At 43.5% G+C, this 18,122-nt stretch overlaps 1 protein-coding gene across 1 annotated transcript in view; it reads right to left on the minus strand.

The window, feature by feature from the left end:
• Positions 1 to 18,122, minus strand: part of PACRG (parkin coregulated) — a 555,979-nt gene that overhangs the window by 441,875 nt on the left and 95,982 nt on the right. Inside the window, exon 2 of the mRNA XM_075553861.1 lies at positions 14,351 to 14,485. Coding sequence (XP_075409976.1) covers positions 14,351 to 14,485 — 135 coding nt within the window. The remainder of the gene's footprint in view (positions 1 to 14,350; positions 14,486 to 18,122) is intronic.

The following is an 18,122-nucleotide window of genomic DNA, read 5'->3' on the forward strand; positions in this document are numbered from 1 at the left end:
GTAAAGGCCCCCATGGAGGAGGTTGGAAAGAAATCAGGCAGCCATTACATACCTATGAAGATCCCAAACTGAGCATGCTCATACTCAAGCCCCTAGCCAGGTGGGAGGTACACCTGGGCATCCAAATTAGGCCCAGGCTCATGGCACCACCCAGGTGGGCTTAACTTAGCTAATGAGGGCCACCGATACCCACGCCTCCCCAGGCAGAGGTTTGAAACATCTAGGTTGTAGGAAGGCCTTGCTCTTTTACCCTGCTCCTGGTCAGAGGCAGGGAGAGGTTTGTTTTTAACGAAATGTGTATTTGCCTAGGTTCATAAAATATGTATGTTGAAATAAACAAAAATGCAGTCATTTGTGATCCCTTAATTAGTGTATGAGTATGAACTTAATGAAAATGCAATTTGCTAATTCATTAGTGTTGGCTTATAACTTTGGCACTGTTTGCATTTAATTAGCAGGTCCTGGGAGCCTGAGATTTATTTGGTTATTTTCATTCTGCTTGCTCTTTAACACTTGCTTTTTTTGTTCAATATTAGGCATCGAGCAGGGGTTTTTATTTAAAAACCAAAGACTTAAAAATGTAGATTATATTACTAATTAGCCTCTGTTTTAATATCCCTTTAGGAAGGAGGACTCTTGACTTACTTGGCCACCTGAAGTATGCCCTGTCCTCCCATCAGGCTCTTTCCCTACCACCCAGCTTCACACTTCTTCAAAAGGCCACCACAAAACCAACTGTCTATATTTTCTTGTTCAGCTGCTTACTTTGTCATCACAACAATGGACGCTCCACAACGGCAGAGAATGTCCTCCTTTATTTGTGGCTGTAGCTCTGGAGCCTGCCGCATTGCCTGGCACATGGTGGGCCTTCAGGTGGTATCCACTTCATGTGTGGATGCTTCCTATTAAGTGCCAGGGACACCAGGCTCACAGTCAGAAGAAGCATACTCCAAAGGGTAGGATTTGAGGAAAACCCAGCCAATGGATTCACTGAACAAATTCTATGCCTCAACAAGAAGAAATTTAACTGGCTCTATTCAGACCCTGAAAAATTCTCCCCAAACAACATTCTAAAAGAAACATGTGAAATTAAGTGTATGGGGTGTGAAGGACAAAATGTAAGACGTGGTAAAGATAGTCAGGCTCTAGGTTGGTACCTGAGAGGATGGAAAGTCAATCTGCTACTGGATCAAACAAGTCAACAAAAAAGTAAAGTGAACACAACTCCTCCAGTTTAAAGAATCATTTGAAGCATCAGCACCGAAGAGTTATTCATGTCATGCCAAAGGCATTGGAGGCACTGTGGGTTAGCTTTTGAACAGAGTCGAACTCTAAGTCAGTGGTTCAAGCCCACCAGCTGCTCCCGGGGAGAAAGTGAGGCTGTCTGCTCTCCATGAAGATTTACAGTCTTGGAAATGCTGTGGGAGCAGTTCTACTCTGCTTCAAAGCATCTCTAGGGGTCAGAGTCTACTTGATGGCAGTGGGTATGTTCTTGAAAATTCTCAGAAGACTAGGGGAGAAGGGAACTCCTGAGCTGAGTCTGGGTAGATGAAACAGCACTCGCTGAAGACGTGAAGGCGACAGATGCAAAAGCTAAGAGGTGAGAAACAAGACGGCCAGCAGGGAATCTCCCTACGTGATGGTTTCTGTTGTGTAGACGGCAAAATGGCAAAGTGATTGCTTTAAGAGGCCAAAATGTCCTATTTTACACGAGTAACAGGTAAAATTTCAGGTGCAAATAGTTCTCTGCTATATCCCACAGAGGGTATATCCATTGTTTTAGGGCTCATTCTTTCTGCAAACGGATCAATTCTTGCGAACACAGTATCTTCATATTACCGACAAACAAAATATTACAGTAATACTTCAGCTAACCGATTACACCTCCCTTTCCCCTGCTCCTTCTCTCCCCCAAAGCACAGCCAGAGCGGAGACAGTCTACATTTCTCCTTCATGAAATGAGCCATCTGCTAAATGGCTTCTTGAGATTTGAAGCTAGTCCCAATTGTTAGTTTATTAAATGCAATAAGTTACAATAACGAAGTGTTAAAATTATAACCCGCACCAGCAGAGAAGGCTACAGATTCCCAAATAGAATTACAAAAATCTTAAACTTCTTCTTTTTGTTTGTTTTTTGACTTGTGGTTTTAATTTTACCAGTCAAATTCAGGAACACTTCCCACATTGCATTTACAAATATATGTAAAGAAAAAGGTATGTAAATGAACTGTCCCTTTTGTGCATATACAAATGGTTCTTCATTATACAAACCCACTCTTCAAAAAGGAATATTGATCATCAACAAAGCTGAAACCATTCCTTCTGTGAAGGACGATTTATTAAAAAAACATTCAATTCTCTCCTGTTTAATGCTATGGTATGTTGGCCGTTTTTGTTCTTTTTTTTTTAACTTAATACTGTTAAAAAGCTTACATTAGGAAAAATGTGATACAACATGACTGCAAATGGAAAGCACTTAATCATATATTTTTCAATGGATGGGCTAATGCTTCTCCAGAGATTCCCTCTTAGGAGATGTGAATAAGGAGGAGATAAAGGTCTCCTTCAGGAATACCTTTCTGACCTTCATTTGCTGGTTGAGTTTTACAGAATGAAGTTTAAAATCTTAACTCTACTGCTCCAATAGAAACAAAATGTATGCACACATTTGTGCGCCTCTCTTCATAGACTCACAGGTAGGTACACGGGTACAAGCACACACACCGCAGACACGTGCGGAAGAGAAAGCTGTGGACTCGCCCAGTCTTTCCCTGGAGGTGTGTCCAAGCCCCATCCTCACAGTCCTTTAGGGAAACGTTTATATGTGTCCATTACATGCCACAGGCATTGTCCACCTCAAGGCCACCTAGAAGGTGCGATTCACTATTTTTATAATAATATAAAGGCGAAATGGAAGAAAAACAGAAGCACCAGCAAGCTGTATTCACTGACATGGACACCAATTTAAGAACTACTGAATTTTGTAGCCCTGACTAAGAAAGTACTGGTTCCCAGTCTTCAAACAAAAGGATTCCCACGAGAAATAGGAAGTTTCTTCTTTCATTGAGTGTTTCACATGGGTAACGTTTAGAACTGGTCTTAAGACAAAAAGAGATGATATTTCAGGATGGTTTTTTTCTATGCTATCTAAGCCAAGTTATTTAACTGATTGAAAAAAAAACTGCTGTAGAATTTATAGAAAACCTTCTGTTAGTGGGACCAAAGGAAACCCCCAATAAAATCCAAGTGGAAAAAAAATTCAAATATAGATGTGTGTGTGTGTGTGTGTGTGTGTGTGTGTGTGTGGCCAATGTCAGGAGGAGGAAAGGGACCTATCTTGTTCATAGACACAGGAGGGCTGTCTTTAAAGGGAGGTCAGGGACAGCAGGGCGGTGTGGTCAGTGGGAATGTGCGGCTGCTGTTTAGAGGTGCCGTCAGGTCAGTTTCTCCTTACACAGCCTAATGGAGCACCGCCCGGCCCTGCACCATCCTCACCATTGCTCCTCTGTTTGAGCCATCAACACAGCCACTGCCGCTTACGTCTAATAGGAACGTGTAGAGATACACTTAAAACTGTGCCACGGGGCACTGGGGATCCCCATGGAAAGCATGTTCCACGGAAGAGAAGCTCCCAGGTGAAAAACATAAATCACAAGAAGAATCATAGAGTGAGGAAGGATGCACCCTGTGGTTTTGAGGGAGAGAAACTAACCCCGGCTGATTAGCACCCCAGGAACTAAAGCCAGTGGATACGCTCAGGTGAGCACTGCTGGCCTTGTTCTTGTCCCAGCAGCACGGGAACCTTTAAATGAACATGCGGATGACTACATGAATGAGTATGAACGACCAGACGTGAAAAGACACTGGGGGGGGGAGGGGGGAGGAGAGAAAAAAAAACCCAAGAGGAATACCTTTTAAACAAATTCATGCAAACTCTAGGATTGATATGCACTGAAATGGTATTTTTAAAATGTCAACATACATATTAAGCAGTTGATTAAACCCAGCAGAGAGAGATAGAAAGAGACCGAACAAAAGTGACAGAGAGAAAGAAATATTATTATTTTGGAAGAAAAATGTAAGGAAATCGGCTAGAATAAAACTTCAAGAGATAGAGATTGAAACTAAGAAGAGGTAGAGCGTCATGGAAACGACAAGCAGCAGCCAGGGTGCACATAGTTAACAGGGAAACCAGTCAGAATAAATCTTTAAAATCCATGCCTAGGTGTAAGCATAAATAATAGCTCTTTCTCTAAAATACATACTAGAAGTCTGTTCTTAGTGATTTCTAGTTGATTCTTGGGATTACCGCGATATGCAGATACATCAGTGTGGCGATTGTTCACCTCAAGATCACTCAGAAGGTGAAAATTTATGATTCCTTTTCATGGTAACATAAAGGCTGAAACAGAAGGTCCCAAATGGATACCAATTTATAAACAACTGATTTTACTACTGATTCATCTGAGGGAGCCCTGAATGCATAGTGGGGTGTGTGTTGAGCTGCTCATCACTAGGTCAGCAGTTCAAAACCACCAGCTGCTCCATGGGAAAGATGCAAGACTTGCCACTCCCTTAACTCTTTACAGTCTCGGAAACTCAGGTGTAGTTCCGCCCTGTCCTATAGGGTTGCTATGAGTCAGTATTGACTCGATGGCAATAGGTCTTCACTCCTATAGAGAGTGACAGTCTCAGAAACCCACTGGGAACAGTTCTGCCCTGTCTCATAGGGCCGCTATGAGTTGAAATTGACTATGGCAATGAGAATATATATGACTCTCATTAACAAGGGAATACGTGTTTAACGCATAGTGCATAAATGATTCTTAATTTATGATATGAAACATGAGGCAAGTTTTAAGACTAGATATGCATTTCCACGTCTTCTTTGAATAATGAGTGCTCAAGTCAATAAGCTTCTTAAAGTCAGTCCCCCTACCACCCAGGGTATAGGGCTCAGCACTGAGCCTCCTCCATTATAGGTTTTGCATGTTTATGAATAGATAAGCCATGTTAGTGAGATCACATTACTTTCTGTAATGAGCTATGGCCCAGTCATTAATCGACAGAAATAAATCAGACTAAGCTGTTTTAAGTAGCATATGGCCAGAGCCTTGGGCTATCTTTCCCAGGATGCCACAAACTTCTCTCTGAAGATAGAACAAAAGTAACACTCAACTTGTCACTGGAAACCAGGGTGACATAAAATGCACTTCTGCAAATAATAGCAGCAATCAAACTACCACTGAGGGTCAACTCCTGTCCCCAAAGCACTTGTCCAAAGATGAGTAGGTGGCTTCTTCAATCCCTCCCGTGCTTCCTGCTCCCTGGGCTGAAATTTAAGGTCTAAGACAAAGAAGCAGGATGCTAAGCCACCATTTTTCTACCCCAAAAGTTGTGATTTTTTAAGAGAAAGGGGACCTGCTTCCATTCTTACCTCCACCTAGATCACACATCCATAGCAAGTTCATCAGCTCGCAGAGGACAATTCACTAGGCAGCCGTAGGGCTCCTCCTGGGAACACGCTGCATTGCATCCCAGGAAATGGTAAACCACCCTGGAGCCAAAGTGCTATAGGTCAATAGAAAGACTAGGGGCCCAGCTATTTTGGAGACTCTAGGAGTGTGTGTACTCCAGGTGCTTCCAGGTGCCAGAAGTTACCCTGTGACGCCAGCAGAACAGTGCCGAGTGAAACCTGAGTGGCTCCTGATGTTAGGGCTGGCGTGAAGTTCCCAAGGAGCCCAGTGGAACCCACCCAAAGCGCTAGTGAGATCAGGCAGAAAGGTGCACCCTGTGTCTTGCCTGACACCAACCCTAGACTGGGACCAAATTTCATCTATATGAATACCAAACTATCAATTTCATAAATATCCTGCACCCCCACCCCAAAAATAGATTCTTATAGACGTAGCATGTGTAGAAACCCTTTTAAAATCATGACTAATGAAATCTGTGATTTTTCTTTTGTAGAAACGGGCATTCTCAGGGATTCAAGAGACAAATCTTTCTGACAGAAGAACAGAAACCAATCTGAAGTGAATAGGCTGAGACAAAAGAGAAAATAAGATTTTATCCTAAGGGAACACTGAGGCACGCTTGCAAGGCAACGGTGTTGATAATGTTGTTGCTGTCAAGTGGCATCAAGTCAGTGTGACTCACAGTGACCCCGTGCACAACAGAAGGAGACACTGCCTGGTTTCCCTCCAGTTGTTCATAGATGTGAGCCCGTCCTCTTTGTCACTGCTCCTCTAACGGGATGTCCTTCACCAGGGGCTGGTCTCTCCTGACAAGACGTCTAAATTATGTTGATAATAGACTTATTATTATTATTATATTAGGTAATAGTATTATCTAATGGCAAAATATTGAGGAGAACATTCATATTGATATTCAACAGTAAGAAACTGGTTAAATTGTGGGACAGTTTAGAGATACACTTAAATTAGATATAAGGCCATATTCATTGACAGGGAAGTACCATTTATTAAATTGCATTAATTAAAAAATTATTATTAAGATATTTTAAATTTGCATATACAGATTAGATGAGAAATAAGGATCTGAAAAGCGGATTGGGGATTATAGTACATTAGCAATTTTCTGCTAGTCTGAGATATGATTTTGGAGCTGTGGACGAATGCATGAAAACAGTTTCTATAATAAAATGTCTTGTACAGTAATCGTGAGCAAATGTGTGTAATGACACATGTGAAGAGATGAGCAACATAGTAAGGGAAAGAGGGAACTTAAGAAAGCCCTCCTGAAGGTTCAAAGAAAAAGAAAAGAAAAAGGAGAAGACAGTATTCAGAGAGACAGACAATGAAGGAAACAATCAGACAACACATGTATCTACATGTATTGTTTGTTCTAGGAAAGAAAGCAGAGAAATTACAAGAATGATAATGTGATGATGGAAGAAAAATTTTCACTTGAAAAATGCTTCAAGTAAGTAGACAAAATAAGCTTACCAAATTAGAAGACGCCTCTAAAGAAAATTTAAGGAAAGAATCAACAACAAAAAAGAAAACCTAATCGCTTCTCGGCCTTTTGGCTAAGATCAAGTGTAATAAAAAAAGAAAAACTAGGTGGACATCACTATAACGAAAGAAAAGCAGTGGAATCACTGTCATACAAACAAACAAAACAAAACAGAAACCTAAGCCAACAAAAACAGACCGCCACCAAAGGATTACAAGTCATGAGTCTTCAATCGTCTGCACTCACACCTGAGGAATGGATTTTTGCCTCATTCTACAGAGACTAGGAGGGGTATAGCTTCAAAAAGTCATGACCATTTCCATCACAAGATCTGGTGGCACAGCGGATTGAGCACCAGGCTGTAAGCTGATAGGTCAGGGGTTTGACATAAAATCATGCTTCATGTAGGGAAGCAGGTACATTATATTGGACATATTTTCTGATACAGATTTAGATATCTTTAACCCCTGTATCTCCTACCTAACTGCTTAAACATATACACCAACAGAAAACGATGGGTCTGAATAAGAACTCCAGAGTTGGGGATTCATGGACTGAAAGGGTTAAATATGCTCCTGCATTCAGATTGGACTGGAGGCATGGTCATTCTGTAGGATTTTTGTTGGAAGAGAGATGCCTTAAACTGGGGAAGAGGGTGGCTTTATAATGATTCCATCCACTATCCTCTTCTGGTTTTGCACAGTTTCCCAAACCAAGTAACATGTTTTCTATTTGGTGAATTTTCTTTACATAGCTATTATTATTCTATTCAGACACATGCTACGAACTCAAATGACAAACCAATTTATGTGATTGGAACTTTGAACCAAGAATTACTACAAGAAAAGCCATTTCTGTCCTTGCTAAAGTCGAGGTGCACTGAGACAGAGATTAGCATCTTTTCTTCCAAAGGCCTTGAGTAATTGTTTTTGAGGACTTTTAAAGGTACATTAATACTAAATGCAGGCTTTCTTGTTTAACAAGTCCTTTGGAAGGTCAACATAAGAAACACAGTTTCAACCATGTAGAAAACATACATGTGGGAAAAACACTGAACAGAATCACCAAAATCTCAAATAAAATTAATATGAAGTTATAATTTCAATGCTGATTTTATTTTCTTTTACTTCTTTTCCATTCCCAAATATTTCACAATAAGCCTGCATTACTTTTAAACTAGAAAAACATCAAGAAACTCTAAGAGTAAGTGTGTATGATGCCCATGTATTATGTAACACAAATGTCAAGCATTATATAGACTGTGATCTCCCCTATGCTCAAAGAGAACACGATGGAAACAAGTATGAAAACTGCTAATGGGCATATTCAGAGCATAGTGGAAGGAAGGACGATTTATTTGTTTCTTCAACGTTTGAGAGTTTTCCTTTCCTTAAGATAAACATGGATAGAGTTCGTATGAAGTATGTTTTGTGGGTCATAAAATGAAGAACGTTTTATATGTCACTCATATTAAGTTCCACTGATTGTCCTACCTGTACTTATTTTCTCATTGACCTTTCAGAAGTAAGTGGCTCTTCATTTGGATCAAGGAAGGGGGCAGATGAGAATGACCGTGGAACAACATGCTGCACATAACTGACGCCAATAAACTGTACACACGAACAATGCTGAACTACTTGGTCACACTTTTTTTCCCATAGAAAAACAAAAGAAGAAACATATCTCCACCCCCCCCCCCAAAATAAATTGGCTGAAGATTGGATAAAAATCATTGGGCCTCTTCGTTGACATTTTATTTAGATTTGGTCTCAAGAAACCTGTTGGAATTCCACTGAAACCTGGTGGACATCCCACTGATCACCTTGGACAATCCTGCTGACATCTGAAACACCCGTGATGTCTCTCCAGCATCACAGCAACACGAAAGCCACCACAGTAGGACAACCCGACAGACAAGCGGTGGTAAAACTCACGAGGCATTGACAAACCTCCGATCTGAAGGCACCCTCAACCCCGCTCTAGGTGGAAACATCGAGCCAACAAGGTTTGTTTGTTTTTCGATCGTCATAGTGTGCATGACTTTATTCGTCCTCTGTTAATGGAGGCGTTAGCTTAACGGGCCTTCCATCAAGGGAAGATATGTGTGGTGAATGAGAAGACAGAGAGGGGATCCAGGAAATGCATCCAAGCCTTCCTGTGGCCCCACGCAGGACATACAGATGGGACAATTGGCCCTTCCATGATTGTAGCCTTCACACCTGGGAGCCAGGTGGGAAACTGCAGTTCGTCACGGGGGAGGGGGGGAGGGGTGCGATCAAGCTTGGGGCCACACTAACGCCACACTCCCAGGACGGTACCATCTTTTCCGCAGTGGTGGCCGTTTGGCGGGAAAGCTGGGTAGTTTGTTTTCTGTCTAGTTGTCCATCTACTGGGCTGTGGCACTCACCACACTCCTGGTTTCCCCTCGGGTCCCTGGTAATGGGAATTGTCCTTAGCCAAGTGCCCAACAAATCACTGTCACGTAGCCGCAGCCGACCTTTCTTTTCCACGTCTGCACTTTGCAGGAGATATAAATCAGTTGACTTTCAAGCTCCAAGAAATGGCATATGCCCTCGTTTGAAGAACAGATGGAGGCTTGGGGGGAAATTGTTTCTGCAGGCTTGCTACAAGCAGCACCGCTCCATAAAAGTGAGCCATTCGCACTAATTTCTCACATCAATTATATGGGCAGCAGGGAGCACCAGCCCATTCAGCAGAAAATCTTTCGTCCAGCTTTCAGAGGTCAGCTCGCCAATTTAAGTTAAAGTTATTTCTGAGACAGGCCGGTGTTTTCATCTGTGGGCTTTTAAGGGATAACAATTTGCATCAGAGAAGAGTGGCATTAATTGTGCGTGCCCCCCTCCTCCCGAAACACACAGCACAGCGCATTAATTGCCAGTGGATTCGGTTTCTGAGACTTCCAGCATCCACGCTGTCTATTAATTAATCACAGAGGAATTAATAGTGGAGACACGGCAGCTCTCTTGTATAGAAATCAGGTAAACTGTCACTTCTCCTGTAAAGTTTGCCTTACAGATCCGACACGGGCCTGCTCTCCGAACTCAGGCTCTGGCAGTCATCCGAAGAAACAGCACCTGGAGACAACTCAAGATCACATCCACTCTTCTCCCCGAAGAAAAACGGTCCATGGGATAACCCACGGCTTCATCAACAAGTCACTGCACAATGAGGATACTAACACCAGGGAATTCTGCTCCTTAGTGATAAATTCTCATACATCCTCCTCAGGCCAGCGGGAGAAAAACATTTTGACAATGAGTAAGATCATCCGATGGAGCGTTGGTGGCGCAGTGGGTAATGTGTTGGACTAATAACCCCAAAGGCAGCAAATGGAAATCACCAGCCACTCTGAGGGAGAAAGATGAGCCTTTGTCCTCCCGTAAAGATTTACAGTCTCTGGCCTAGAGGGACTCTATGAGTCCGAATCAACTTGAGCTTTTGATTGGCTTGTTTTACTCTTGGCTTTAAAGACCACCCAATGCCAGTGCTCACCTGCTCCTCTCTCTGTGTGTCACTTCTGACTTCATTCATTTTACTGCGCCAGAACTGGCTGCTAAAAGTACCGTGGGTGTAAAATAGAAGGCTAAACGGAGACGAGAATGCAGAAATGCGGGCCAGCACTGATGCTGCTTGGGACAAGGATGTCAAGGATTGGGCCAGATGAGGAGCGAGAAGGGCTGACCGAGGGGGCTCTGCAATAAAGCACAGCTTCATTTGAGACATCAGAAGGGCTGCAAGCACAGCTGCGTGTGTATTAGCATTTATACACCATCCTAATTTGGCTAGTGAGTTGTAAGGTATTGATTGCTTATTCAAATCCTGGCGATATCTGGGGCGTTCGTAGGGCGATTACTTGAGGTTTACTCAGAAGCTGGGCGTTCTCAGGGTCCTCGCGTTCTGTCAGGGAGCCCGGAACGGCGGCCAGTGGGGGAGCAGTGGTTTCTATTAGCATCTGTTCCATCACGATGCCTCCAAAGTCACCTCCAAACTCAGTGACTGGCTTATTGAGAATACCACAAAGTTATTTTTTTAATCCAATATGCCTATGATATTTCTGCCAACTCTTTCTCTAAAGATCTCTCAAAGTGACTATTTTAATTATATTTGTACTTCCATATGATGTGAAACAATGATTTGGAATCAATTAAAGTTGCTAATAAAATGGCAAGTGTCATCATGCTAGTGATTAGTCATATTTGTGGGCCTCATTAAATGAAGAAGAATCATTGGTAGTTTTAAGACACAATATTTGAAATTACTTTGGGTTCCTGCCAAAACTGAGGACCAGTGGGGCTCTGATCCCTTAATCAACCCCAGAAAAGCAATAGGAGAAAATCTGGATTTAAGGAGGTGACAAATAGAAGGAGAAAAAGAGGTGAAAGGGAAAGAAGAAAAATCAGGAAATGCAGGGAACAAGGAGGACGCAGGAAATGCGGAGGTGGAGGAGATAGAGGAGGGCAAGAAGAAGGCTGGGGGGGGGGAGCAGGAAGAGGCTGCAGGGACAACTCTGAGGAGCACTGAAGGCTGTCTGAAACTGAACTGAGACGTGGGGCTGCGCCATTCTTACACCTGTTGGTACGCTAGAACCCACTGTGGCTGCCACCGTGCCAGTCCATCTCTTCGGGAACTTCCTCTTTTTAGCTACCCTTTCACTTGACCAAGCATGACATCCTCCTTCATGTTCTTCACAGACTAAGTCAGATGTATTGATAATGTACTTGTCACAGATAGGCCTGTAGGCATTTTCCCTATAGATAGTTTGCTAAACTTGTTCTGGGGCTACACCAGAGCGTTTGGGACATGCAGGTTGTCAATGCTGAATGGAGAGCAAGGGACCATTTCCCTGTGTACTAAACTCCTGGGTCAGTTCAGGATATGTGTGGAGAGGCCATAGCACGCATGCAACAGCACACGCCTATCCCTCACTGCCGGTGACTGTTGTCACTCCTGTAGGAGCCCTGGTGGCCCAGGGAGTTCATTTGTGGGCTGCTGATGGCAGAGTTGGGTGCTTGACCCCACCAGCTGTCAAGTTGATTCCAACTCACACGGACGCTGCGCGACCAGGTAGAATTGATCCATAGGGGGTCCGAGGCTGTACAGGAGCTGACAGACTCCTCTTTCTCCCAAGGAGCAGCTGGTGGCTCCCAACAGGCCGGCCTGTGGTTGGCAGTCCAGTGCTTAGCCCACTGCGCAACCAGGGATCCTTTCCTTAAGAAGGGAATGCCACCTAAAGGGGCCCTCTGTTGCCCGCTGATGCCAGGCTGTCCGCTACTGAGGGTCTGTGCCCGGGCCTGTGCTGAACGGTTTTCATGCCTTATTTTCAGCATTCTCTTAAGTTAATTGAAGTGTTGTGAGCAAAGCTTCAAAAGACCAGAGTCGAGATCTACAAGCTATGGAATAAGATGCTCCTTTAAATGTATGATGTTATCCTACCAGTGACAGCAAATAAATTGCTTCCGCTTTATTACTCCTTTTTAGCCTGCCGAATCAGTGCTACAGTTGATAGTGGCTTCAGAGAATTCATACCACTCTAAGAAAGCAAAGCCGTTCATATCTCTACTGACTCTTGGGCTATCAAAGGTAGAGCAAAATGATTCTCCTACATTTTTATTCTTACTAATTCATCTTAAAGGTACGTCTTTTCCACTCTCTTGCTACACCCCAGTGGTGCTCATCAAATAATGTGAATAGATCAAAATGAATCTAAATAAATTATTTTTCTCCCTGTCATGTCTCTCTCTGTAGGGCATAACGACTTAAAATATTGACAACCACTCCTTTTGTAGAAAGGACTGCCTTTTTCTTGGCCTTAAAAGGGCCTAGCCCTTTAGGAACTTCTTCCATGTGAACCGGTCCATGGACAATCACACACAAGATCCATGAAATGCAGCGAATGGAAATGAACCCCAAAGCACAAGGACCTTTTGAGAATACATACTTATCCCAAGACTAATATAAAGAAGTTATCTTTGCTGTCTCATTGTGGGTGCATTTTCACTTAACATTGTCACAGAAATGTGTAAAAGCAAGCAAAGTATGTCCTTCAAACCCCACCCCACCCCCGCCGGCCCCCTTGAGAGACAAGATCTTGTCCTAACGAGGAACCGACTGGGGCGCACATTTTTCTTGCCAGCTAGTTCAGGATTCCTCTAAGCTGCATCACCGAGTAGCTGGTGACAGCTCGAGATCGAGAAATGGTGGCTGATAATAAGGCAGCATCCTTTAAAGGCTTCCTGGAAATGAGACCAACAGTTCTGCCAGGCTGTCCATGGAGGGAGGAAAAGCTGCATTTTAGTGAATCTTCCTAAGCTATGTAGTTTGAGAAATCCTACAACGTGACAGGGTTATTAAACACGGCAACCACAAACTAACACAACTCCATCTTTTCCTATTTGCAAACAAGTCCTCATGTCACCCCCAGACAACCCCTGGAGGACAGGGTGGTCAAGTGTGCCCATCCCTCCTTTCACAGGCTTGGGGTCTCCCTGACTCCCACCCAAGTGGGTCTGGGCTGTGTTTGCACAGAGACCCTGGAAACTGAGAGACACCCTCCCCCGCCCCCCAGCAATGACATTGCAGAAGCAGGTGGGAGGACAGCATTCGTTTGTCAAATTAAATGCAAAAGCCTTCTCCAGGTAGGAGTCGGGTGAGTTCCAGGCTAATAACTTCAGCGAGCCTTTTAGAAAGAAACACAGCCCCGTTGGAATGGAGCCATTAGGCAATGCATTTATTTTGAAGCCAATTAACCTTTTGTCAGAGGGAGAGGGGGGTTGTAATGGTGGCTGCGGCGGTCAGCGACTAACAGGGGCACGTAGGACAGTGACTGCGCCCGCAGGCCCAGGGAGGGGAAGCTGCCTGCTTTGGTATTCTGCTCAGCATTGGCTGGGAGCAGGCCATTGCGACCTATCCATTTAGGTAATTAAAGCTTCCATTTGGAAATGTCCTGCAGGAAGGTGAACAGGGATGGGGGGAGGGAGGAGTGGGGGAGAGATGGCGATGGGGGGAGATAAATGGCCAGTGCTCGCTCCGTCTGGCCAGCAGTAGTTCCATCTTCTGATGGACTGCCTGAGACTGGCCGGGCTGCCAGCCTCTCATAAAAATAGAGATGGATTGGGGAGCAGGCAATTCTCCAAGGCAAAGGCACTCTGTCATTTTCTTCCTCGCAGGCTGTAATTTAATTGTTCGTCAAGGTGGCCGGCTGTCACCAGGGGGGCTTTCGCTGACCTGGACCCACCATCTTCCATTTGAGGAGAAATGACTGGACGCCGCTTACTTACCAGCCACGTTTGTTTGGCGCTGGGGGTGTCACTTTCGTCAGCACACAGCAGCACCAGCGCGGGCCAGCACTTACCTTCCACGCAATTTTGTTTCCTTTCGAGTCGTGCTCAAGGGCAATGGGGAAGTCGCCGCGCTCATAAAATTTCCGAAATGCTGTGGGCTTCGTGGGTCTTTCTTTGAAAGCTCCTGCCGTGGGGGGGCCTCTCACCTTCAAGGGAAGAGAAAAGGACAATTAGGTCTCAACACCCCCAAGAAAATCCCCAAGGAGACAGCTGTGGTTCTTAACAAAGATGGTGCCCTGTTTAAGGCACGCTACAAGGTGGATGGCCAAGTAATTCCTAGTGGACCCCAGAAAGGACAATACTACCAACATTTGTGGAGTCAGAAGATTTCCTTCATGATCACTTCTGAGGGGACAGTTTTGTTTTCCTGTAGGTTAGAAAGCATTCCTATAAAGTATTACTTTAAAAATATCACGTTACATGGAAGCCTGAAGTTTTGGTTGAGAGAAACCATGCAAATAGAGGTCTCTAAGAGCATTTGGAATATGGTGCCGGCACTGAACATTGACAGTACCAGGGACTGCCAAGAGCACAAACACATGTGTCCTGGAAGAACTGCACTAGAATGCTCCTTAGAGGTAAGGGCAACGAGACTTGGTCTGACATGCTGTGGACATGTTGTCAGGAGAGCCCAGTCCCTGGAGAAGGCCATCATGCTTGGTAAAGTGGAGGGGCAGAGAAAAAGAAGGCCATTGACAAGATGGAATGACACAGTGGCTGCAATAGTGGGCTCACCCATAAGAACAACTGTGAGGAAGATCCAGGACCAGACAGTATTTCTTGCTGGTGTGCGCAGGGTCACTATGAGTTGGCACCACTCAAGGGCACCTAATAACCAGTGCAGACTGTTAAATGTGCTTTTTAAGATGCTCAAGAATTGCAAATTCTTATCACGGATCCAATATATTTGTGGAAAGCTGAGTAATGTACTTGAAGTTTTTGTTTGTTTTTTCATTTCAATCTTTTCATAGGTAAGAGTAAGGAGCCCTGGTGGCATACTAGTTACGAATTGGGCTGCTAACCAAAAGGTCAGCAGTTCAAAACCACCAGCTGCTCTGAGGGAAAAAGACGGGGCTTTCTACTCCTCTAGACAGTTACATTCTCAGAAACTCACAAGGGCAGTTCTTCCCTGTCCAGTAGAGTCACCATGAGTCTGCATCACTGATGGCAGTGAGTTTGGAAAAGTGTAGACAAAGTGAGGGACAGGTTCTCACAGGATGAATCTTAGCAACAACGCCATAACACTGACATAAAATGAAGTGAGGGTGAATGGCTTATTTAACAAGAAAACAATGGTGGCCTACAGTATATGAGTCTGGCATACACCCAGCAAAACACATGCAAGAGGAACTGAATTAACTTTAGAATAGTTAGCCTGTGAATCTTCACTCCCTGGGAATGTGATTTGCATCAAAGAAGAAATATTCCATATTGAGTTATTTACATAGAACGCGTCTTTTGAGCCTACTGTATATATTCGAGTATAAGCCGACCCGAATATAAGCCAAGGTACTAATTATTACCTGGGAAACCAGAAAAACTGATTGACTTGAGTATAAGCCTAGGTTGGAAAATGCAGAAGCTATTGGTGAGTTTCAATAATCAAAACAAATGAAAATAAAATTACTAAAAATTGAGATCAGTGGGGTAATGCATTTAAATATTTATTTTAAATAAAAAGACAAATTCTTTAACATTAGTAAACCAGCACAGTAAGTGGAAAATAGGTTCAACAAAAACAATAAGGTATCAACAATGAAACCTTAAGAGTACTATTCCCTGAGCTCAATCAGCAACCAAGCTAAAATGTAGAGTTAAAATCCTTCAAAACTGTGTTCCTCATCATCATCCGTATCCCAATGCAGAGCTTCAGCTGGTGTGAGGTCATCATAGATGCTGTCCTCACTGAGATCGCCGTCATCACCATCACTGCTGTCATGTTCACACAAAGCACAGTCTTCACTGCCATCCATAGCATTACTAATGCTACATTTCTGGAAGGCACGTCGCACCATGTCTTCTGAAATGTCTTCCCATGCATCTCGAACCCACTTGGCTATTAACTCTGTGTCAGGCTTCATGAGATGATCTCCTTTTGTTAGTCGGGCTTGACCAGATGACATCCATTCATGCCACATCCTTCACAGTCTTTAAAAGGTTTATTCAAAGATACATCCAGAGGCTGCAGGACAGATGAAAGCCCACCTGGAATAACGGCTAAAGTAACTTTACTGGATTTTGCCAAATTTTTATGTCATCCGATAGGTGGGCTCTGAACAAATCCCAAAAAAGTAACGATGACTTTTTCTTTAAGGCTGCTCCTGGTTATATGTTCCAAATTTCTTCCAGCCATTTTTTTCCCCATCTTCATCCATCCAGCCTTTAACATGTGCACGCACAGTAATTTTTGGTGGGAAATTGATCTTTTTAGGCAAGGTCTTTCTTTTTAAAATAATGACAGGACAACTTAGTTCCATTAGCCAAACATGATAAAATGACTGTAATGTGGTTTGTTTGTTTTTCATTTCCTGGGGTTTTGAGAAAAATTGTTTTTTCTCCTAAACTTGCCACAGTTCTGTTGCTTGGAAGATCAAAAGTCATGGCAGTTTCATCCATATTCCCAATATCTGCCAGGTCATAATTATAAATCCTTCTTTGTTTTATAATAAATGGCTGGAATGACATAATTTTTTTCTTCAAGGTCTTATGGCAATTTCTGGGAAATCTTTGTTCTTTGTCTCAAACATAGTAGACCAAACCTACTCATGAAGCGGGTACACCATCCTGCTGATGCAGCAAATTTTTCAATGCCTGGTGCTTTATATTTGTCATCCTTAGCCATTTGTAGAGCACGTATGCGGATTCCCATGCATGTTATGCAGTAACCATTTTGACGACACTCCATAACCCATTTATGCAATTCACTCTCTAGAGCCCCATAAAAAGATGTTAAACCACAACAACCTTTTTTAGCTTTTGGAATCTGTTCCAAATCAGCCTTCATTTTCTGCCATTCCCTCACTTGCTTTTCGTCAACACAGAATTCCTTACTTGCAATACTATTATTGCTTTCTTCTGCTCTTGACACAACCTTCATTTTGAAACCAGCCTCCTCTGACTGGCATTTTTGTTTTGGTTCAAGAGTATCCATTTCTAATAGGATAAAAAAACAAGACTTTGAAAAAGAACTTTCATGGTAATGTCCCACCTCCCTCCGCCCTGGGATGTGTTAGCCAGGAGGAGGCGGGGGAGTCTGTGCCAGCGGGGGATGCAGGATGTGAATTAACACAGAGACCAGAGGGGAGAGATGGAGTGCAGCCACAGATACATCCTTACCACTTCAGCTGCTGGTGTAAGTGAATCACTATGGGTGCTTCTGCGAATTGGAGCCATCCATGTCATAGGACGGCTCTGATTGGTTAGATGTGAGTAAACAAACATTCAAAGCCCTGCAGTGTCAGCGGAACTTTGAATGAACAGCAGAAAAACAGCAATCAACCGCGAGATAATGGGTGCTCGTCCCGTTACCTGGGGAAAGGGGGACCCAGCGAGATGTTACTCCTCACTGGGGTACCACTGACCCATGTATAAACCGAACCCCAGTTTTTCATCACATTTTTTGTGCTGAAAAACTCGGCTTATACACGAGTATATACGGTATGTTGTCTACATCTGAATTAATTCTTTTGGGGTATAAAACACACAGTGCCGAGTAGATTGTTCAGGAAAGGAGAGCCCAAAGATGGCTCCTTATGCATCTTTTAAACATTGTTGACTTTCCAT

The sequence above is a fragment of the Tenrec ecaudatus genome, chromosome 7, assembly GCF_050624435.1.
Source record: "Tenrec ecaudatus isolate mTenEca1 chromosome 7, mTenEca1.hap1, whole genome shotgun sequence".
NCBI classification, from domain to species: domain Eukaryota; kingdom Metazoa; phylum Chordata; class Mammalia; order Afrosoricida; family Tenrecidae; genus Tenrec; species Tenrec ecaudatus.